We start from the raw sequence: 18,517 nt of genomic DNA on the forward strand, positions 1-18,517 counted from the left end.
GTTGCCACCTCCTTCTCCAGGGGATTTTCCCAACCCCTGGGGATTTTCCCAATCCCTAACAGGGATTGAGTCTATGTCTCCTGCATTGCAGGCAGATTTTTCTACCACTGAGCCACCAGGGAAGTCCTCAGCACTCTGCACCTGCTTATTATTTAACTTACTGAAACTATCTGTTGTTTGTGCAGTTCTCTCCTAATTCCACTCCAGACAGTATGTTCTAATGCCTCTGACTTACTCACCAGTAAAAGTCTAAGAAGAGAAAGGGTGAGTATGACTTAGGAAATAAGTTGGATCTTGCAAAAAAAAAAAAAGTAGCATCTACCTCAGCTTCCTCATCTACAAAATGAGGATAGTCACAGGACCAGCTCAGGCCTGTTGTGAGGATTAAAGAATGAATACACATGAAGCACTTGGAATAGCGTTAAAGCTAAAGAAATATTAGCAACATAAATGATAACGATGGCATACCAGAAACATCCAATGCCATAATGTTGTTAATTCTAAAGTAATATGTAAATGCCTCAGAAGAATAAATCCAAATGGATCAGGTATAGAAGTGAAAATATAAAGGTACTTGAAAAAATGGCAAAATTATTTTAAAATCTCTCAGTTGGAGAGATCTTTAAACTATAATATAAAACCTAGAATCCATAAAGGAAAATATAGATTAAATTCAACTACATGAGAACCATCTCCAAATGGTACAAAACTAGAATAAGCAATGACAAATGAAAATGGGGTAAAAATAATTATTTGTATCTTAAAACATAAAAATAAGGCTAATTTTCTCTACTATATGAAATGCTCTGACAAACTATTAAGAAAAATACTCAACAGTCTAGTTAGTGGGAATATAAATTGATACAGTTTCTATGGAGAACAGTATGGAGATTTATTTAAAAACTAGGAATAAAACTACCATATGACCCAGCAGTCCCACTACTGGGCATATACCCTGAGCAAACCCCAATTCTAAAAGACACATGTACTCCAATATTCACTGCAGCACTATTTACAATAGCCAGGACATGGAAGCAATCTAGATGAATGAATAAAGAAGTTGTGGTACCAAAAAAACAAAAGAAGAAGTTGTGGTACATATATACAATGGAATATTACCCAGCCATAAAATGGAATGAACTCGAGTCGGTTGCAGTGAGGTGGATGAACCTAGAGCCTGTTATACAGAGTGAAGTAAGTCAGAAAGATAAACACAAATATCGTATATTAACACGTATATGAAAGTGAAGGATGTCTAGAAAAATGGTACTGATGAACCTATGTGTAGGGCAGTAATAGAGATGCAGACATACAGAACAGACTTGTGGGCACAGTGGGGGAAGGAGAGGATGGGGTAAACTGAGAGAGCAGCACGGAGACATACACGTTACCATATTAAAATAGATAGCCAGCGGGAATTTGCTGTATGGCGCAGGGAGCTCGACCTCCCTCTAGTTACAACCTAGAGGGGTCAGATGGGGTGGGAGGTGGGAGGGAAGTTCAAGAGGGAAGGGACATATGTATACGCATGGCTGATTAATGTTGACGTATGGCAGAAACCAACACAATATTGTAAAGCAATTATCCTCCAATCAAAAACAGAAAAGATCCAACAGTCTAATAAAAAATGGGCAAAGAACATTAACAGATATTTCACAGAAAAGGAAATAAATCTCTTTATATGTAAAAAGATTCATTCATCATAGAAAAAGAAATTTAAACTACACTGAAAAACCATATCCACTTAGCAGATCAGAAAAAACTGATAAAAGAATAAATGCTATATTGGCAAGAATATGGGGAACCAGGCACTCTTATATATGACTGGTGTTAAGTGTAAACTAGTATAGTTTCTACTGAAGGACAATTTGGTGGCATGGAACATGACCCTATAAATTTATTTATATGAAGTTTTCTTAGATATACTTTAACACATCAGATCAGATCAGATCAGTCGATCAGTCGTGTCTGACTCTTTGCTACCCCATGAATCGCAGCACGCCAGGCCTCCCTGTCCATCACCAACTTCTGGAGTTACAAAATAACAATATATAAAGTTTTCTCATTGTAGCACTATTTTAAGTAAAAGATTCAGTTGAGTTCAGTTCAATTCAGTCGCTCAGTCATATCCAACTCTTTGCGACCCTGTGAATCGCAGCACGCCAGGCCTACCTGTCCATCACCAACTCCCGGAGTTCACTCAAACTCACGTCCATCGAGTCAGTAACGCCATCCAGCCATCTCATCCTCTGTCGTCCCCTCTTCCTCCTGCCCCCAATCCCTCCCAGCATCAGAGTCTTTTCCAATGAGTCAACTCTTCGCATGAGGTGGCCAAAGTACTGGAGTTTCAGCTTCAGCATCATTCCTTCCAAAGAAATCCCAGGGCTGATCTCCTTCAGAATGGACTGGTTGGATCTCTTTGCAGTCCAAGGGACTCTCAAGAGTCTTCTCCAACATCACACTTCAAAAGCATCAATTCTTCGGCGCTCAGCTTTCTTCACAGTCCAACTCTCACATCCATACATGAACACTGGAAAAACCATAGCCTTGACTAGACGGACCTTTGTTGGCAAAGTAATGTCTCTGCTTTTGAACATGCTATCTAGGTTGGTCATAACTTTTCTTCCAAGGAGTAAGCATCTTTTAATTTCATGTAAAAGATTAGGAAAATCTAAAAATCCATTGATGGGAAAATGGTAAATTACGTTATAACACAGGCACACAAAAGTGTACGTGAAAGTCGCTCAGTCATGTCTGAGTTTTTGCGACCCCACGGACTAAACAGTCCATGGAATTCTCCAGGACAGAATACTGGAGTGGGTAGCCTTTTCCTTCTCCAGGGGATCTTCCCAACCCAGGGATCGAACCTAGGTCTCCCGTATTGCAGGCGGATTCTTTACCAGATGAGCCACAAGGGAAGCCCCAAAATACTGGAGTGGGTAGCCTATCCCTTCTCCGGAGGATCTTCCCAACCCAGGAGTTAAACTGGAGTCTCCAGCATTGCAGGCGGATTTTTTACCAACTGAGCTATCAGGGAAGCCACAGCACACAATGGAATACTAAAATAAGCAAAGTGAACAATGTGTGTATGCTGTCTCTTGTGTGCGAAGAGGAAAGTAAGAAAACAAAATACACATATGCTTACAAATAAAATATTTCTGGAAAGACATATAGGAAACTGATAACACTGTTGCCTTTGGGAAAAGTGGCTGGGTGGCTGGATGAGAACATGGAAGAAAATCTCTTCTTGGCTTACTCTTCTGCCCTTTTGGAATTCTGGAGTGTCTGAATTTATTATTTATTCATAAGCAAAAAAATAAAGCTTAAATATAAAAACTTTCTTATTACAATTTTGGTTTTCGTTTTTTTGTTGACTAAATGATGTATTAAGTTTTTATGCTTAGCCTCTAACATTTTGATTTCTGATCTTGGGTATAAAAGGAGAAGGATTTAGGATAATACCTCCCTCCCCCGAATTCACATATTGGTTTAGGAAACATCTGAAAAGAACATTTTCTATTTGTAAAGGGTGATGACTGAACTCTATAGGGTTAGGGGCCTTCGATGAAGCAGGCTGCACAGCTGCAGATATGAATATATATGAAAATGAAGTCATTTTAGTTTGTCTCCAAGGACTTTCAGGCTCATGAATGAATTCCCAGAAAATAATATGCACATCAAAAGCACTTGATTTCTTTGTCTAAACTCTCTTCCAGAAGAGGTTTATATTGATGAAACAGTTTCTTGACTGGAATGTCTCTTAAGAAAGAGGAGCAATGGTAAAATATATACAATTCTAATGTTCTAAGAATCATTTTACATTCAGTCATGTTAGCCACACATGATTTAATCCACTTCCTTGTGACAGTTTCTTGTTAAAATAGGCTCAAGTGAATTATGTAAATAGTATATTTTTAAATGTATTCCAAAGAATATACCAAAGCAGATGTCAAAAATTTACCCAGTGTTCTAACCTCCAACCCGCATTTATTAAATGCCAACCATGCCAAGCTCTGTGCTGTAGAATCAAAGATGAACAGAGATGAAAACCAGGCACAAGGGGAGAAATTTCAAGCAATATACTCACAGTAGCAAAACTTCAAGCTCAGACAAAAACCTCTTCCATTGTTTCTTACATTGCATCTTTCCCCCCTAAATACAGAAAAACAAGGAAAAAAAATAAGGAAAGGATCTATTTCTGGTACTCTTAACCTAGGGTCTATGAAATCAGACACTTTTTGGTATAAACGCATATGAATGTTTTTCTGGGGAGAAAATCCTTAGCTTTCAAAAACCCATTAAAGCCAAAACAGATTTAGAACCGCTGCTTCTGAATTAAAAGTTTTTCATGAAATGTATCAGATTGCTGCATTTTATATTTAAACCTTTTCACCGTATTTTGTATACACTTACATAAATTCAAAAATATTTTATGTAGTCGAAGAAAATCTCATGACAGAAACTCCCCACTTGATCTCAAAGAATCCAGATTGTGATCCTACTTAGAAGTGATTTCAATAATTGGGCATTCATGACTTGGGTCACTTGGCTGTTGGTTTAAGTTTACCTTTGTATTAATTTTGAAAAAAAAAGGTGTACTAGGAAAATGAAAAACTTAACTCTTTACTTCAAAAAAGCTTCAGAAGCTAGCCCAGTGCCTGACATATGGACAAATTAATGAATTCAATAATATTATCTGGAGGACTTCTTCTGTACCTGGCACTGTCTTTGATGGCTTCCTACATCTTACAGCGCTGCATGTCTCTGAATCTCAAATGCCTAACTTCTCCCATGAAAGGGTTAAAGTGTGTTCCAGTTACCATATGTAAATTGCTAGAAAGGGCAGAGTTTTTAGAGTTCTCTGTGCTTAGGAACAAAGGGAGAGAAAGCCAACAGGAATCCTGGAAGCTATTTTCTAAGTTAACCCAAGAAGTCAGAAGCAATAAACTCAGCCAACAAATCATTTTCAAGGACCACATTATGGGAATTTATATTTAAAAAAAACCACGGTACTGAGAACCAAGTGGACTGGGTCTCAAGCCCACCTCTATGCTATGCTATGCTATGCTAAGTCACTTCAGTCGTGTCTGACTCTGTGTGACCCCGTAGACAGCAGCCCCCCAGGCTCCGCCGTCCCTGGGATTCTCCAGGCAAGAACACTGGAGTGGGTTGCCATTTCCTTCTCCAATGCAGGAAAGTGAAAAGTGAAAGTGAAGTCGCTCAGTCGTGTCCGACTCTTATCGACCCCATGGACTGCAGCCTACCAGGCTCCTCCATCCATGGGATTTTCCAGGCAAGAGTACTGGAGTGGGGTGCCATTGCCTTCTCCACAGGCCCACCTCTAACACTCACTATTTGTGACTTATTGTCACTGAACCTCCCTGGGGTCCGCGTTTTCTTAGCCTGAAAATGTGAAGGGTCAGCTTTTGTGTTCATGCTACCCTACCAGTCTTGCTGCTTCAAAGTGTGTCCTGTGCAGGAGGAACACCAGCTTCTCCGGGAGCTGGTGGGAAATGCTGAGTCTCAGGTCACTACATGAACCCACTGAATCACAATCTGTGCTGTAAGATCCCAGGTGATTTGGATGAATCTAACACATCTAGTACATCGCCCAGCCTCAGGCCCTCTAAGAAAGGTTACTGAAGTTAAGGTCCCAACTGTTACAAAACTCCATTTCTTATTAACAAAAAAAAAAAAAAAAGGCTCTGTGACTAAAGCTTCATGAAATTATCTCATTTTTTTTCCTGATGTGTGTATAGGACTTTGTTCAACTTCTAGATCTTGGGTAACTTTGCTACCTTCTATCTTTTTACTAATAGTGAATTGCAACTAAATTCATAAAGACAGCATATGTGCTTCTTTCAATTCCCCTAACAAACATTTATTGAACAACTACTATAGGCCAGGCCCTGTAATAAGGCACTGAGATACAAACATACATAAGAGCTCTCTAAAGAAAACCATCCAGTCCACTGGGAAAGGCAGATAAAGAAGGTGATACTAAGAGATAGTGCTATTTTGCTGTGGCCACAAGGAGGGGCTTCCCCAGTGGCTCAGTGGTAAAGAATCTGCCTGCAATGCAGGAGTCGCAGGTTTGATCCCGGGGTCAAGACGATTCCCTGCAGGAGGGCATGGCAACCCACTGCAGCATTCTTGCCTGGAGAACCCCATGGACAGGGAAGCCTGGCGGGCTACAGTACATGGGGTCACAAAGAGTCAGACACAACGGAAGTGACTTAGCACACACACAGCTGATATACATACAGCTGATTCACTCCGTTGTATAGCAGAAACTAACACAACATTGTAAAGCAATTATATTCCTTTTTTAAAAACAAAAAACCTTCCTGGTGATTCTAACATTAGACTGGAGAATACAGGTTTCAGCCCTATCCACTTCAGTTTACACGTCTGAAATACCCTCTGCCAGGTCTTTCCACCTCTAGTCTAATTCCTGCTGTCTTTCCTCCAATTTCCAGTTCATCATCCAACCTGTAATCAAAGTGATATTTCAAAACACAAATCTAGTCCTTTCACTCTCCTGCTTAGAAAGCACCAATGGACTTGACCTCTTTCCAGTATCACCTGCTGCCACTACGTTCACACTAAACGCTCCCACACTAAATTCTGCTCTACCAGTCTGGTATTTGTGAAAAGACATATGCTCCCATGCATGCCCCCGTAGATCTTGGCACCTGCTATATCTTCCATCTTCCCTCCCTGCCTGGCAAAAGTCTCTTTGTCTTTCAAAATCAAGCTGAGAGGTCACTTTCTTGTATCCATTTTTCCATTTGATTACTGCAGACACATTTATTGAGTAGTTACTCTGTGCCGGGCACTCTTCGGGTGCTGGAGGCACCAGCCTCTCCTCTGGCTGTCTTCTATGTGCTCCCATGACCTTTAGGGCAAATCTCTGCTCAGGTACTTGTCACGCTACAACTTAATCTTTTCTTCACCTGTTCCCCCCACAAGACCGCGAACTCCTAGAGGATACAACTATGCTTTCCTGGCTGTTCTCGGCTGTGTTCCAACCTCCTGCTCTGATGGTTGCCTTGCTGCCCTTGAAGCCTCCTCTTTCCTGCTCTCCTGGACTGTAACTGAAGACAATTTAGTAGCACCAAATACCAGCCTATGGTTTAACCTGTGAAGCAGCCTGGAGAGGGCAGGAAAAACTGGAGCAGACTGACACAATCTGACCATCTTAAGCAAACTCCCAGTGGCCCTAAAAGGCTTCTCAGAAAAGTCTTTCTCAGGCCATACACCTGGGGAGGGGAAGGATTTAACTCCCACAATCCTGCAAGACAGGCATTCATTTCTTAGTCATTTCTTCAGTCACCTGAGGTCATATATCTTATTTCCATTTATGAAATTTTATTCTCCAGTACACCTCCTTTCAATGCTGATGAAAAATGACACATTTTAATATGAAATATGAGCAAATAAATGGAATCGATATCCTGTGATAGTAATTCTTTCCATACCTGTTTAAATAATTTAATGGCATATGTTCGGTTTTGGATTTCCACTCTGTATACCTCAAAAATTTCCCCTTCTCCGATTAAAAAGTCTTTGTGGAAATTTTTGGTTCCTTCTACGATGCTGTGAAAGCTGATGGAGGATTTTAGCAATATTCCTTTGGAAGGAAAGTAGGGAGAAGATAAGTTATCTTTCTGCTTTTTAAGAATCAGCCATCATTATAAAGAAACAAGACCTCCCTATTAGAAACAAATCAGAGTCCAGTGAAAAGTCAGTAGAGACATCCCAGGAGCCAACACCAAAGCCTATCGTGAGCTCTCTTGACTCTCATTTGGGTCTGGCTCCCACCATCCCACAGAGCAAATAGCTTCTTAGATACTCAAACAATAACACTGTGATTCTATCACCTTTCCAAAGAGATTAGCCAGACAACTTAGTTGGGGTAATTTTCCTAAGGTTATTTCCTTGTCATTAGATCAACAGATTACTGGTGACCCATGATGAACCCCAAACTAGTAGAAAAAAACATATATATATATATATTGAAGTTGAAATCTTACTATGACTAAATAATATTCGCTAAGCATGACTGGTAGAAATATTTCTCATGAGCCAAATCCAACTTACTTCCCCAGAGTAAATTGGGGAGATGCTTCAGCTCTTTAAGAAAATCATCTCAAGCAGAGAATGGGAGGAAACATTTCAGAGGTAACCAAATGCAAATTCAAAGGGAAAAGCCTAAATAAATCCTGCAGAGACCAATTCTGGCTATACTTAACACATTTCCTGTTTCATTTGGACCTTTTTGCAAAATCTTAAAAGACCATGGGTGGTTCAGATGAATCTGCCTGCAATGCAGGAGACCCGGGTTTGACCCCTGGGGGAGCCCCTGGAGAAGGGAATGTCATCTCACTCCCATATTCCTGCCTGGAAAATTCCACCAACAGAGGACCCTAACAGGCTACTGAACCATGGGGTGGCAAGTAGTTGGATACAACTGAGCAACTAACACTTTCACTTTCAAAAGACCATAACCTTATCTAACTTTTTAAATTCTCTTTTGAACCAAAGAAGCATCAGATCTGGTGGCGAAGATTAGGCAAAGCAGCCTTAAACAGCCACTAAAGTTTATCAGGCTGATTTCCAGATAGAAGGAAACTATTCTCTCAGCTGATAGAATAGGAAAGTTGATGTGGCAAATAATTGTTTTTCATAGTGACCACCAGCACCGCTTTACAATAACCGCTAAAGATTTCTCTACAAGTGCAATGAAAATTTCTAAAAGTATACAAAACTCAACATAATTTTTAAATGTCTTCCTATGACACATAAAAATAGCAAATGTCATGAAATTATAAGTGAGACCACAATTATGCTCTTTATTGGACAATGAACTTGTAAAATAATAGCAACATATCATCCATCAGAACAATGGATTAGTCAAAATTGAGACTATTTTGATATCTATGAAAAATTTATCCTGAACCTGCATATTAATGGTTACCATGTTTATTGGATATGTCTAAATGTCACTTAAAGGAATTCATGAATTCACTTAAAGGAAAGCATGATTTAAAGGAAAGTTGGTTTGTTTGTTTTTTTTACCTTTTTCATTACGTTCAGGAATAAGAACATTATCCACTGTGACATTGGCTGTTTCCTAAAAGAAGAAATACATATTAAAGTAATTCAATTTCATAAGTCTAGAAAGAACAGAACCTCAACAGAAATCCAAAGCTACCCCTGGGACTATACAGTGCAAGAAAGTGGAATATAATTTAGAAGAAAGCTAGTAGAATGCAAAGTTATTTTATTCTATTCAACAGTATTCACTGCCATATATATTTAAGGCTTCCACACCAACGCAGGCTTCCACACCAATGCAGGACTCCACACTAATGCTAAAAAATCAAGTATCAATGTCACAGTCAGTTATAGTCAATTTTAAATGACTTCTAGTCCTATAAAACTGATTATCTCTAATTTGCTTTAATAAAAACTAACAACAACATGCAAAATGTCAACTAGAACAGGAAAACTAAAAATTGAGTTAAGACAAATACATAACTCACAGTACTCTTAAATGTTCTATGACTCATCTCTGACAGATCACTGAGAGGAGAAAGCCCTCAACTCTTCAAACAGTTACCAAAAAATGGCAATCCACTCCAGTATTCTGGAGAATCCCATGGACAGAGGAGTCGGGCGGGCTACAGTCCCTGGGGTTGCAAAGAGTCAGACATGACTGGGTGACTAACACACAATCTCCTGAATTCCCAAATAAGTGAAGAAGAATGAGAACGAAAGCTTTCCTGGCTTTAAAAAAGTAGCTGCAAATAACAGCATTTTTCTGCCTCATAACTTCACTCCTTACACTCGATTATAGATGCAACAGAGTTCAAGGGTCATTATCTACGCACACACATTCTACCTTTTGTAACATGTTTGGAAATTCTTTCTCCCGATGACTCTGCTCTATAGGATTCAAGGTTGCTCCTGAAAGAGAAATGAGGGAAGTTAGGTATAATAACTGTTACGTTCTTAACAAACACTTCTTTTTTCTTTATTACATTGTGAAATAAATACCTTGCTAGTAAGGTTCATTTCTAAAGCTCAGTTTCATTCCCATTGAATGGTTACAAATGTCCATACGTGAAAGAGCTTTCTAATGATCAAATATAAAAACATACTTTTGTTCACTTAGAACATAAGCACCTATCTTTTTGTTTGTATTATTTATTTTTTTTAACAAAAAACATGTGGCATGCAGGATCTTAGTTCCCTGACCAGGGATGGAACCCATGCCCCCTTGCAACAGAAGTGTGGAGTCTCAACCACTGGACTGCCAGGGAAGTCCATCAGCACCTATCTTAAATTATTCTTCAGTTCAGTTCAGTTGCTCACTTGTGTCTGATTCTTTGTGACCACATGAATCACAGCATGCAAGGCCTCCCTGTCCATCACCAACTCCCGGAGTTCACTGAGACTCATGTCCATCGAGTCAGTGATGCTATCCAGCCATCTCATCCTCTGTCGTCCCCTTCTCCTGCCCCCAATCCCTCCCAGCATCAGAGTCTTTTCCAATGAGTCAACTCTTCGCATCAGGTGGCCAAAGTATTGGAGTTTCAGCTTTAGCATCATTCCTTCCAAAGAAATCCCAGGGCTGATCTCCTTCAGAATGGACTGGTTGGATCTCCTTGCAGTCCATGGGACTCTCATAAGTCTTCTCCAACACCACAGTTCAAAAGTTCAAAGTTCAAAAGCTCAGAAGAGAGCTCAGCTTTCTTTACAGTCCAACTCTCACATCCATACATGACCACTGGAAAAACCATAGCCTTGACTAGACGGACCTTTGTTGGCAAAGTAATGTCTCTGATTTTGAACATGCTATCTAGGTTGGTCATAACTTTCCTTCCAAGGACTAAGCATATTTTAATTTCATGGCTGCAGTCACCATCTGCAGTGATTTTGGAGCCCCAAAAATTAAAGTCAGCCACGGTTTCCACTGTTTCCCCATCTATTTGCCATGAAGTGATGGGACTGGATGCCATGATCTTCGTTTTCTGAATGTTGAGCTTTAAGCCAACTTTTTCACTCTCCACTTTCACTTTCATCAAGAGGCTTTTCAGTTCCTCTTCACTTTCTGCCATAAGCATGGTGTCATCTGCATATCTGAGGTTATTGATATTTCTCCTGGCAATCTTGATTCCAGCTTGTGTTTCTTCCAGTCCAGCGTTTCTCATGACATACTCTGCATAGAAGTTAAATAAGCAGGGTGACAATATACAGCCTTGACGTACTCCTTTTCCTATTTGGAACCAGTCTGTTTTTCCATGTCCAGTTCTAACTGTTGCTTCCTGACCTGCATACAGGTTTCTCAAGAGGCAAGTCAGGTGGTCTGGTATTCCCATCTCTTTCAGAATTTTCCACACTTTATTGTGATCCACACAGTCAAAGGCTTTGGCATAGTCAATAAAGCAGAAATAGATGTTTTTCTGGAACTGTCTTGCTTCTTCCATGATCCAGCAGATGTTGGCAATTTATCTCTGGTTCCTCTGCCTTTTCTAAAACCAGCTTGAACATCTGGAAGTTCACGGTTCACGTATTGCTGAAGCCTGGCTTGGAGAATCTTGAGCATTACTTTACTAGCGTGTGCTGCTGCTGCTGCTGCTAAGTCGCTTCAGTCGTGTCCGACTCTGTGCGACCCCAGAGACAGCAGCCCACCAGGCTCCCCCATCCCTGGGATTCTCCAGGCAAGAACACTGGAGTGGCTTGCCATTTCCTTCTCCAATGCATGAAAGTGAAAAGTGAAAGTGAAGTCGCTCAGAGATGAGTGCAATTCTGCAGTAGTTTGAGCATCCTTTGGCATTGCCTTTCTTTGGGATTGGAATGAAAACTGACCTTTTCCAGTCCTGTGGCCACTGCTGAGTTTTCCAAATTTGCTGGCATATTGAGTGCAGCACTTTCACAGCATCATCTTTCAGGATTTCAAATAGCTCAACTGGAAATCCGTCACCTCCACTAGCTTTGCTCGTAGTGATGCTTTCTAAGGCCCACTTGACTTCACATTCCAGGATGTCTGGCTTTAGGTGAGTGATCACACCATTGTGATTATCTTGGTTGTGAAGATCTTTTTTGTACAGTTCTTCTGTGTATTCTTGCCACCTCTTCTTAATATCTTCTGCTTCTGTTAGGTCCATACCCTTTCTGTCCTTTACTGAGCCCATCTTTGCATGAAATGTTCCCTTGGTATCTCTAATTTTCTTGAAGAGATCTCTAGTCTTTCCAATTCTGTTGTTTTCCTCTATTTCTTTGCATTGATTGCTGAGGAAGGCTTTCCTATCTCTTCTTGCTATTCTTTGGAATTCTGCATTCAGATGCTTATATCTTTCCTTTTCTCCTTTGCTTTTCATTTCTCTTATTTTCACACCTATTTGTAAGGCCTCCCCAGACAGCCATTTTGCTTTTTTGCATTTCTTTTCCATGGGGATGGTCTTGATCCCTGTCTCCTGTACAATGTCACGCACCTCAGTCCATAGTTCATCAGGCACTCTATCAGATCTAGTCCCTTAAATCTATTTCTCACTATATTCTTACTGTATAATCATAAGGGATTTGATTTAGGTCATACCTGAATGGTCTAGTGGTTTTCCCTACTTTCTTCAATTTAAGTCTGAATTTCTCAATAAGGAGTTCATGATCTGAGCCACAGTCAGCTCCTGGTGTTGTTTTTGTTGACTGTATAGAGCTTCTCCATCTTTGACTGCAAAGAACATAATCAGTCTGATTTTCGTGTTGACCATATGGTGATGTCCATGTGTAGAGTCTTCTCTTGTGTTGTTGGAAGAGGGTGTTTGCTATGACCAGAGCGTTCTCTTGGCAAAACTCTATTAGTCTTTGTCCTGCTTCATTCCATATTCCAAGGCCAAATTTGCCTGTTACTCCATGTGTTTCTTGGCTTCCTACTTTTGCATTCCAGTCCCCTATAATGAAAAGGACATCTTTTGGGGGTGTTAGTTCTAAAAGGTCTCGTAGGTCTTCATAAAACTGTTCAACCTCAGTTTCTTTAGCCTTACTGGTTGGGGCATAGACTTGGATTACTGTGATACTGAATGGTGTGCCTTGGAAATGAACAGAGATCATTCTTTCGTTTTTGAGATTGCATCTAAGTACTGCATTTCGGACTCTTTTGTTGACCATGATGGCTACTCCATTTCTTCTGAGGGATTCCTGCCTGCAGTAGTAGATATAATGTTCATCTGAGTTAAATTCACCCATCACCTTGCTGGTGATAGAAGCAAGGTCCAATGCTGTAAAGAGCAATATTGCATAGGAACCTGGAATATCAGGTCCATGAATCAAGGCAAACTGGAAGTGGTCAAACAAGAGATGGCAAGAGTGAACGTCGACATTCTAGGAATCAGCAAACTAAAACTATTCTTAGATATCATAAAAAATATTAAAGTATGAAGGTGAGAATTGACAAGAAGAAAGCAACACTGTTATCAGTTTTCTGCACATATATTTAAAACTTTTACAATTATGGGATTATATCCCTCTGGCTTAGTTTACTTGTTATCCTATCTTGCACCATAAGGTATTAGAGGGGTGTGTGTGTGGGTATGTGTGTGTGAGAGAGAGACCAACCACAAACGCCCACACTCTCCCCAGCTGGACTATTACTTCTGTCTGTTATGGTTCTGCCTGAACTAAGGAAGTCTGTGGTGGCTTCCTACAAAAAATTTAAGCTGCAGTTACTTTGCAGTTACTTCTGATGTTTTGATTCAGACTTTAGAAAAGTTTTATTTCATTTTATAGTTTTAGATTGTATTCTAGTGTTTCTTAGATTGTTTTGCTTAGAAGACTAGCAACAAACACAATAACAAACCTTGAACAAAACTACAAACCAATTAGATCAAACAGACTTTTATAGAACATCCCATCCAAAACACAATATACTCATACTTTGCAATTGTACACTGAACATTCTTCAGAACAGATCATGCGTTAGGCAGTAAAATGAGCCTTAATAAATTTGGAAGGATGAAATCATACAAAGTATATTCTCTGACCACCTGGAATTAAAGTAGAAATCAATAACAAAAGGAAGTTTTTGAAATTGACTAACACATGAACGTTAAACACCAAATTCATAAATAATGAATGAGTCAAGAAGTCACAAGGGAAACTAGAAAAAGCTTTATGATAAATGAAAACAAAAACACAACATGCCAAGATTTATGGCATGCAGCAAAAGCAGTGCTTAAAGGGAAATTTTTTTGCTGTTAATGCTGTCCTTTAAAAAGAGGAAAGATATCAAATAAATAGCCTAAACTTTTGCATTGGGGAATAAAAAAGAAGAGAAAACTAAACCAAAGGAAGCAAAAAGAAGGAAGAATTAAGATTGGAGTGGAAATAAATGAAACAGAAGAACAGAATAGAAAAACAAAAGAGAAAAATCAATGAAATCAAAGTTGGTTCTTTGAAAATATAAACACAGTTGACAATCCCTTAGTTAGACTGACCAAAAGAGAAAAAAAGAAGACTCAAATTATCATAATTAAGAACAAAAGACATAACTACTGACCTTACAGAAATAAAATGAATTATAAGGGAATACTGTAAACAACTATTTGTCCAAAAACTAGATAAATAATATGGACAGATTCCTAGAAAGACACAGACTACCAAAACTAAGTCAAGAAGAAATAAGCAATCTGAATGGATCTGTAACAAGGGAAGAAATTTAACTAATATTTTAACACTTCTCATAAGGAAAAGCCCAGGTCCAAATGGCTTCACAAGTGAACTCTACCAAGCATTTAAAGAAGACTTAAGACCAGTTCTTCACCAATTTTTCCAAAACAGAAGAGGAGGAAACAATTCCCAAATCTCTTTGAGGCTAATATTATTCTTATATCAATGCCACACAAAACAGCACAAGAAAACTATAGACCAATAACCCTTATAAATGTAGATGCAAAAATGCTCACCAAAATATTAGCAAATTAAATCCAGAAACAAGAAAGATGAGATACTATGACCAAGTGGGATTCATCCCAGGAATCCAGGGTTAGCTTAATATTTGAAAACCAATCAATGTAACACACATTAGTAAAATGAACAAAACTCATAAAATTCAATAAGCTATCATGATAAAACTCTAGGGAGAAAAAAAATTCCTTAATTTGATAAAGGGCATCTGTGAAAAACCTGCAGTGAACATCATACATAATAGTGAAAAAAAATGTTTTTCCCTTAGATCAGGAACAAGAAAGAAGGTCTAGTCTTACCACTTTTATTCAATGTTATACTAAAGGCTTCTGGCAGGACAATTAGGCAAGAAAAATAAACAACAAACATTCTGAGAAAGGTATTGCTGTATAGAATAAAATTTGAAGTTTTCAGGTTGCAAGGAGACTAAAAGCTATTATCCTGTTGTTGCATATAAATAGACAAGGCTTCATTGTTGGATAAAATGGAAGATTCAAAATGGCTCTCCTAAGAAGCCAGCAGAAAGCTGCGGATTTCATGTCCAAACTAAAAGACCGGGCTTCGCTGGTGGCTCAGAGGTAGAGTCCGCCTGCCAATGCAGGGGATACTGGTTCCATCTCTGGTCCAGAAAGATCCCACTAAGCCTGTGTACCACAATCACTGGTCCTATGTGCTGAAACCCACGTGCCTAGAGTCCATGCTCCACAACAGGGGAAGCCATCGCAGTGAGAAGCCTGTGCACAGCAACTAGAGTAGCCCCCGCTCAACTAGAGAAAAGCCCGCATAGCAACCAAGACCCAGCACAACCATAAAAAAATAAACAGAATTATAAAAAGGAAAATTAAAAGACAACCACTGACCATTGAGATTTACATGCACAATGCGATATGTAAGGACATATGCATGCATGCTAAGTCACTTCAGTCATGTCTGACTCTTTGGGACCCTATGGACTGTAGCCCGCCAGGCTCCTCTGTCCATGGGATTCTCCAGGTAAGAATACTAGAGTGGTTCGTCATGTCCTCCTCCAGGGAATCTTCCTGACCCAGGGATCGAACACACATCTCTTGTGTCTCCCGCACTGCAGTGGATTCTTTACCGCTGAGCCACAGGGGAAGCCTATGTAAGGATATGCATGCCAGAAATATAATGACAGCAAGTAAAAATTCTAGTTTCTTGAACAACTTGGTTATGCCCTGAGATCTGAGGGCATGTTTCCTGGATGTGAAGACACCACCTAGTGGCAGCCACCTGAATTGCAGGAAAAATGCCTGGGAAGAAATACAAGGCCTTTCTCTGTAACACAGTCAAGTCCTCTACATATGAGCCTTCAAACTGAGAACTTTCAAAGATGCAAACGTGTTCCCTCAATGTCAGGTGTTAATTGCAGCTTGCCGTCCATTTCCTGTTGCTAACAATCCTTCAGCTCTACCATCTCCTACCTCCTCTCTCTCTTCCAGTCAGTGACTCTTCTTGCCTGTTCACTCACTGCCAGGCCCTGAATGCCAGCTGCTGTACTAGACCACTGTACCTTTCAAGGTCCTGTACTATAAGATTAAACATACTTTATTTTTTGTGTTTGTTTGCTTTTTATGTTTTATTTGTGTGAAAAGTATTATAAACCTATTAAGTACAATACTTTTTAGCTGATAGTGTGAGTTGGGTACCTAGGCCAACTTTATTGGACTTACAAACAAATTGGATTTACAAATGCACTCTGGGAATGGAAGGAACTCTTTGGTATGTAGGGGATTTACTACTCAAAAGAACTTCCAAATCTAGAAAGTGATCTCTGGAGATTGGAATATGACATGCCACAAAACCCTCTAACATGAAAATCACTCCCCCAAATGAAACAATTTTAAGGAAAAGTAGACAAAAATAGATTATTTGGATAATTGATAACTCTGTTCATGGTAACAAGAAAGAAAGACTAACTTTTTAGTCTTTCAGTTAGGAGCTGCAACTCCTGACTCAGTGAGTTGATGTCATAGGAAACACAAATGTAGCAAATTACACTTAAATGTTTCCAATGTGGGACTTTCCTGGTAATCCAGTAGTTACAAATCCACTTTCCAGTGCAGGAGACTTGGATTCAATCCCTGGTCAAGGCACTGAGACCCCATATGCCCAGGGGGTAACTAAGCCCACGTGTTGCAATTACAGAGTCCACATGCCTTGACCAAGACCTGATATGGCCAAAAATAAATGTTTCCAAGGAGTCATCACCTGGCTGCTTTTAATAAGCTATATAATTAATGTTTATAAGATTAAAATTCAAAGCATTTACTCAATAAATTCCAACTAAATAATGCTATTTTCCCTAGCAAAGGATTCAAAACAAAACACTCTTTTCACGTCAAATTTATCTATCTTCTGGTATTAGGGCAGTATATTGTCTTTCCACCAATCAACTAATCCCACATTTTAAAAAACGAAGGGATTTCTCTGGTGGCACAGTGGATGGGAGTCCACCCGCCAGTGCAGGGAACACAGGTCTGACCCCTGGTCTGGGGGGATCCCACATGCCTCGGAGAAACCGGGCCCATGCACCACAAGCACTGAGCCCATGCTCTAGCGCCCACAAGTCACAACTACTGAGTCCACATGCTGCAACTCCTGACGCTTGTGCACTTAGAGCCTGTGCAAGAGGCCGTACAAAAGAAGCCACCAAAACGAGAAGCCCGTGAGCCAAAACCAGAGAGCGGCCCCTGTTCACTGCAACTAGAGACAGCCCGAATAGAGCAACAGAGATCCAGCACAGCCAAAACTAAATAAACAAAAGGAAGGGAGGAATCAAAAAAATACTCAGGAAAAAAAAAATGAAATTTTGCATGTGCCACAGCCTTGGAGTCAAACCAAAGATGTGGAATTTTTGTCCACATAATTCCCCATTGCATAAACAAACAACATGGAGCGTGAGAAGACGCTCTGCAATCAATTCCAGAAAACCGAAGTATAAAATATACTGAAGTATAAAATATATTGGTGTGAGTCTATACTGTGAACAACCAGTTGCATGGGTGGTGAAGGTGGCTGGACAAGGCTCAAATAATGAAAAAGCATTACTTTACAGCTCCCAGAGACTCAATGGCACTTTACTAGATCAGTCAGTGGCATAGTGAAGCATTCTGCTGTATAAAACTCAGTGAAGAAATAGTGTGCAACAGACACAATGTATTAGCCAAGTTATACGTATATCACTAATAGGATAATATCATGCTAGAAACCTATGGGAACTGTCTAATACCTGCTGCTGCTGCTGCTAAGTCACTTCAGTCGTGTCCGACTCTGGGTGACCCCATAGACTGCAGCCTACCAGGCTCCCCCGTCCCTGGGATTCTCCAGGCAAGAACACTGGAGTGGGTTGCCATTTCCTTCTCCAATGCACGAAAGTGAAAAGTGAAAGTGAAGTCACTCAGTCGTGTCCGACTCCTAGTGACCCCATGGACTGCAGCCTATCAGGCTCCTCCGTTCATGGGATTTTCCAGGCAAGAGTACTGGAGTGGGGTGCCACTGCCTTCTCCAGTCTAATACCTACTTCATG

General features: G+C 40.0%; 1 protein-coding gene across 2 annotated transcripts in view; it reads right to left on the reverse strand.

Annotated features, from left to right (window-relative positions):
- Positions 1 to 18,517, reverse strand: part of IRAK3 (interleukin 1 receptor associated kinase 3) — a 66,531-nt gene that overhangs the window by 29,009 nt on the left and 19,005 nt on the right. For both annotated transcript variants that reach the window (XM_024991593.2, NM_001190299.2), the window contains 4 exons: positions 9,908 to 9,972; positions 9,082 to 9,136; positions 7,482 to 7,633; positions 4,088 to 4,152 (listed from right to left, as the gene is read on the reverse strand). In XM_024991593.2, coding sequence (XP_024847361.1) covers positions 4,088 to 4,152; positions 7,482 to 7,633; positions 9,082 to 9,136; positions 9,908 to 9,972 — 337 coding nt within the window. The remainder of the gene's footprint in view (positions 1 to 4,087; positions 4,153 to 7,481; positions 7,634 to 9,081; positions 9,137 to 9,907; positions 9,973 to 18,517) is intronic.

This window comes from Bos taurus, chromosome 5 (assembly GCF_002263795.3).
Source record: "Bos taurus isolate L1 Dominette 01449 registration number 42190680 breed Hereford chromosome 5, ARS-UCD2.0, whole genome shotgun sequence".
Taxonomy (NCBI): Eukaryota; Metazoa; Chordata; class Mammalia; order Artiodactyla; family Bovidae; genus Bos; species Bos taurus.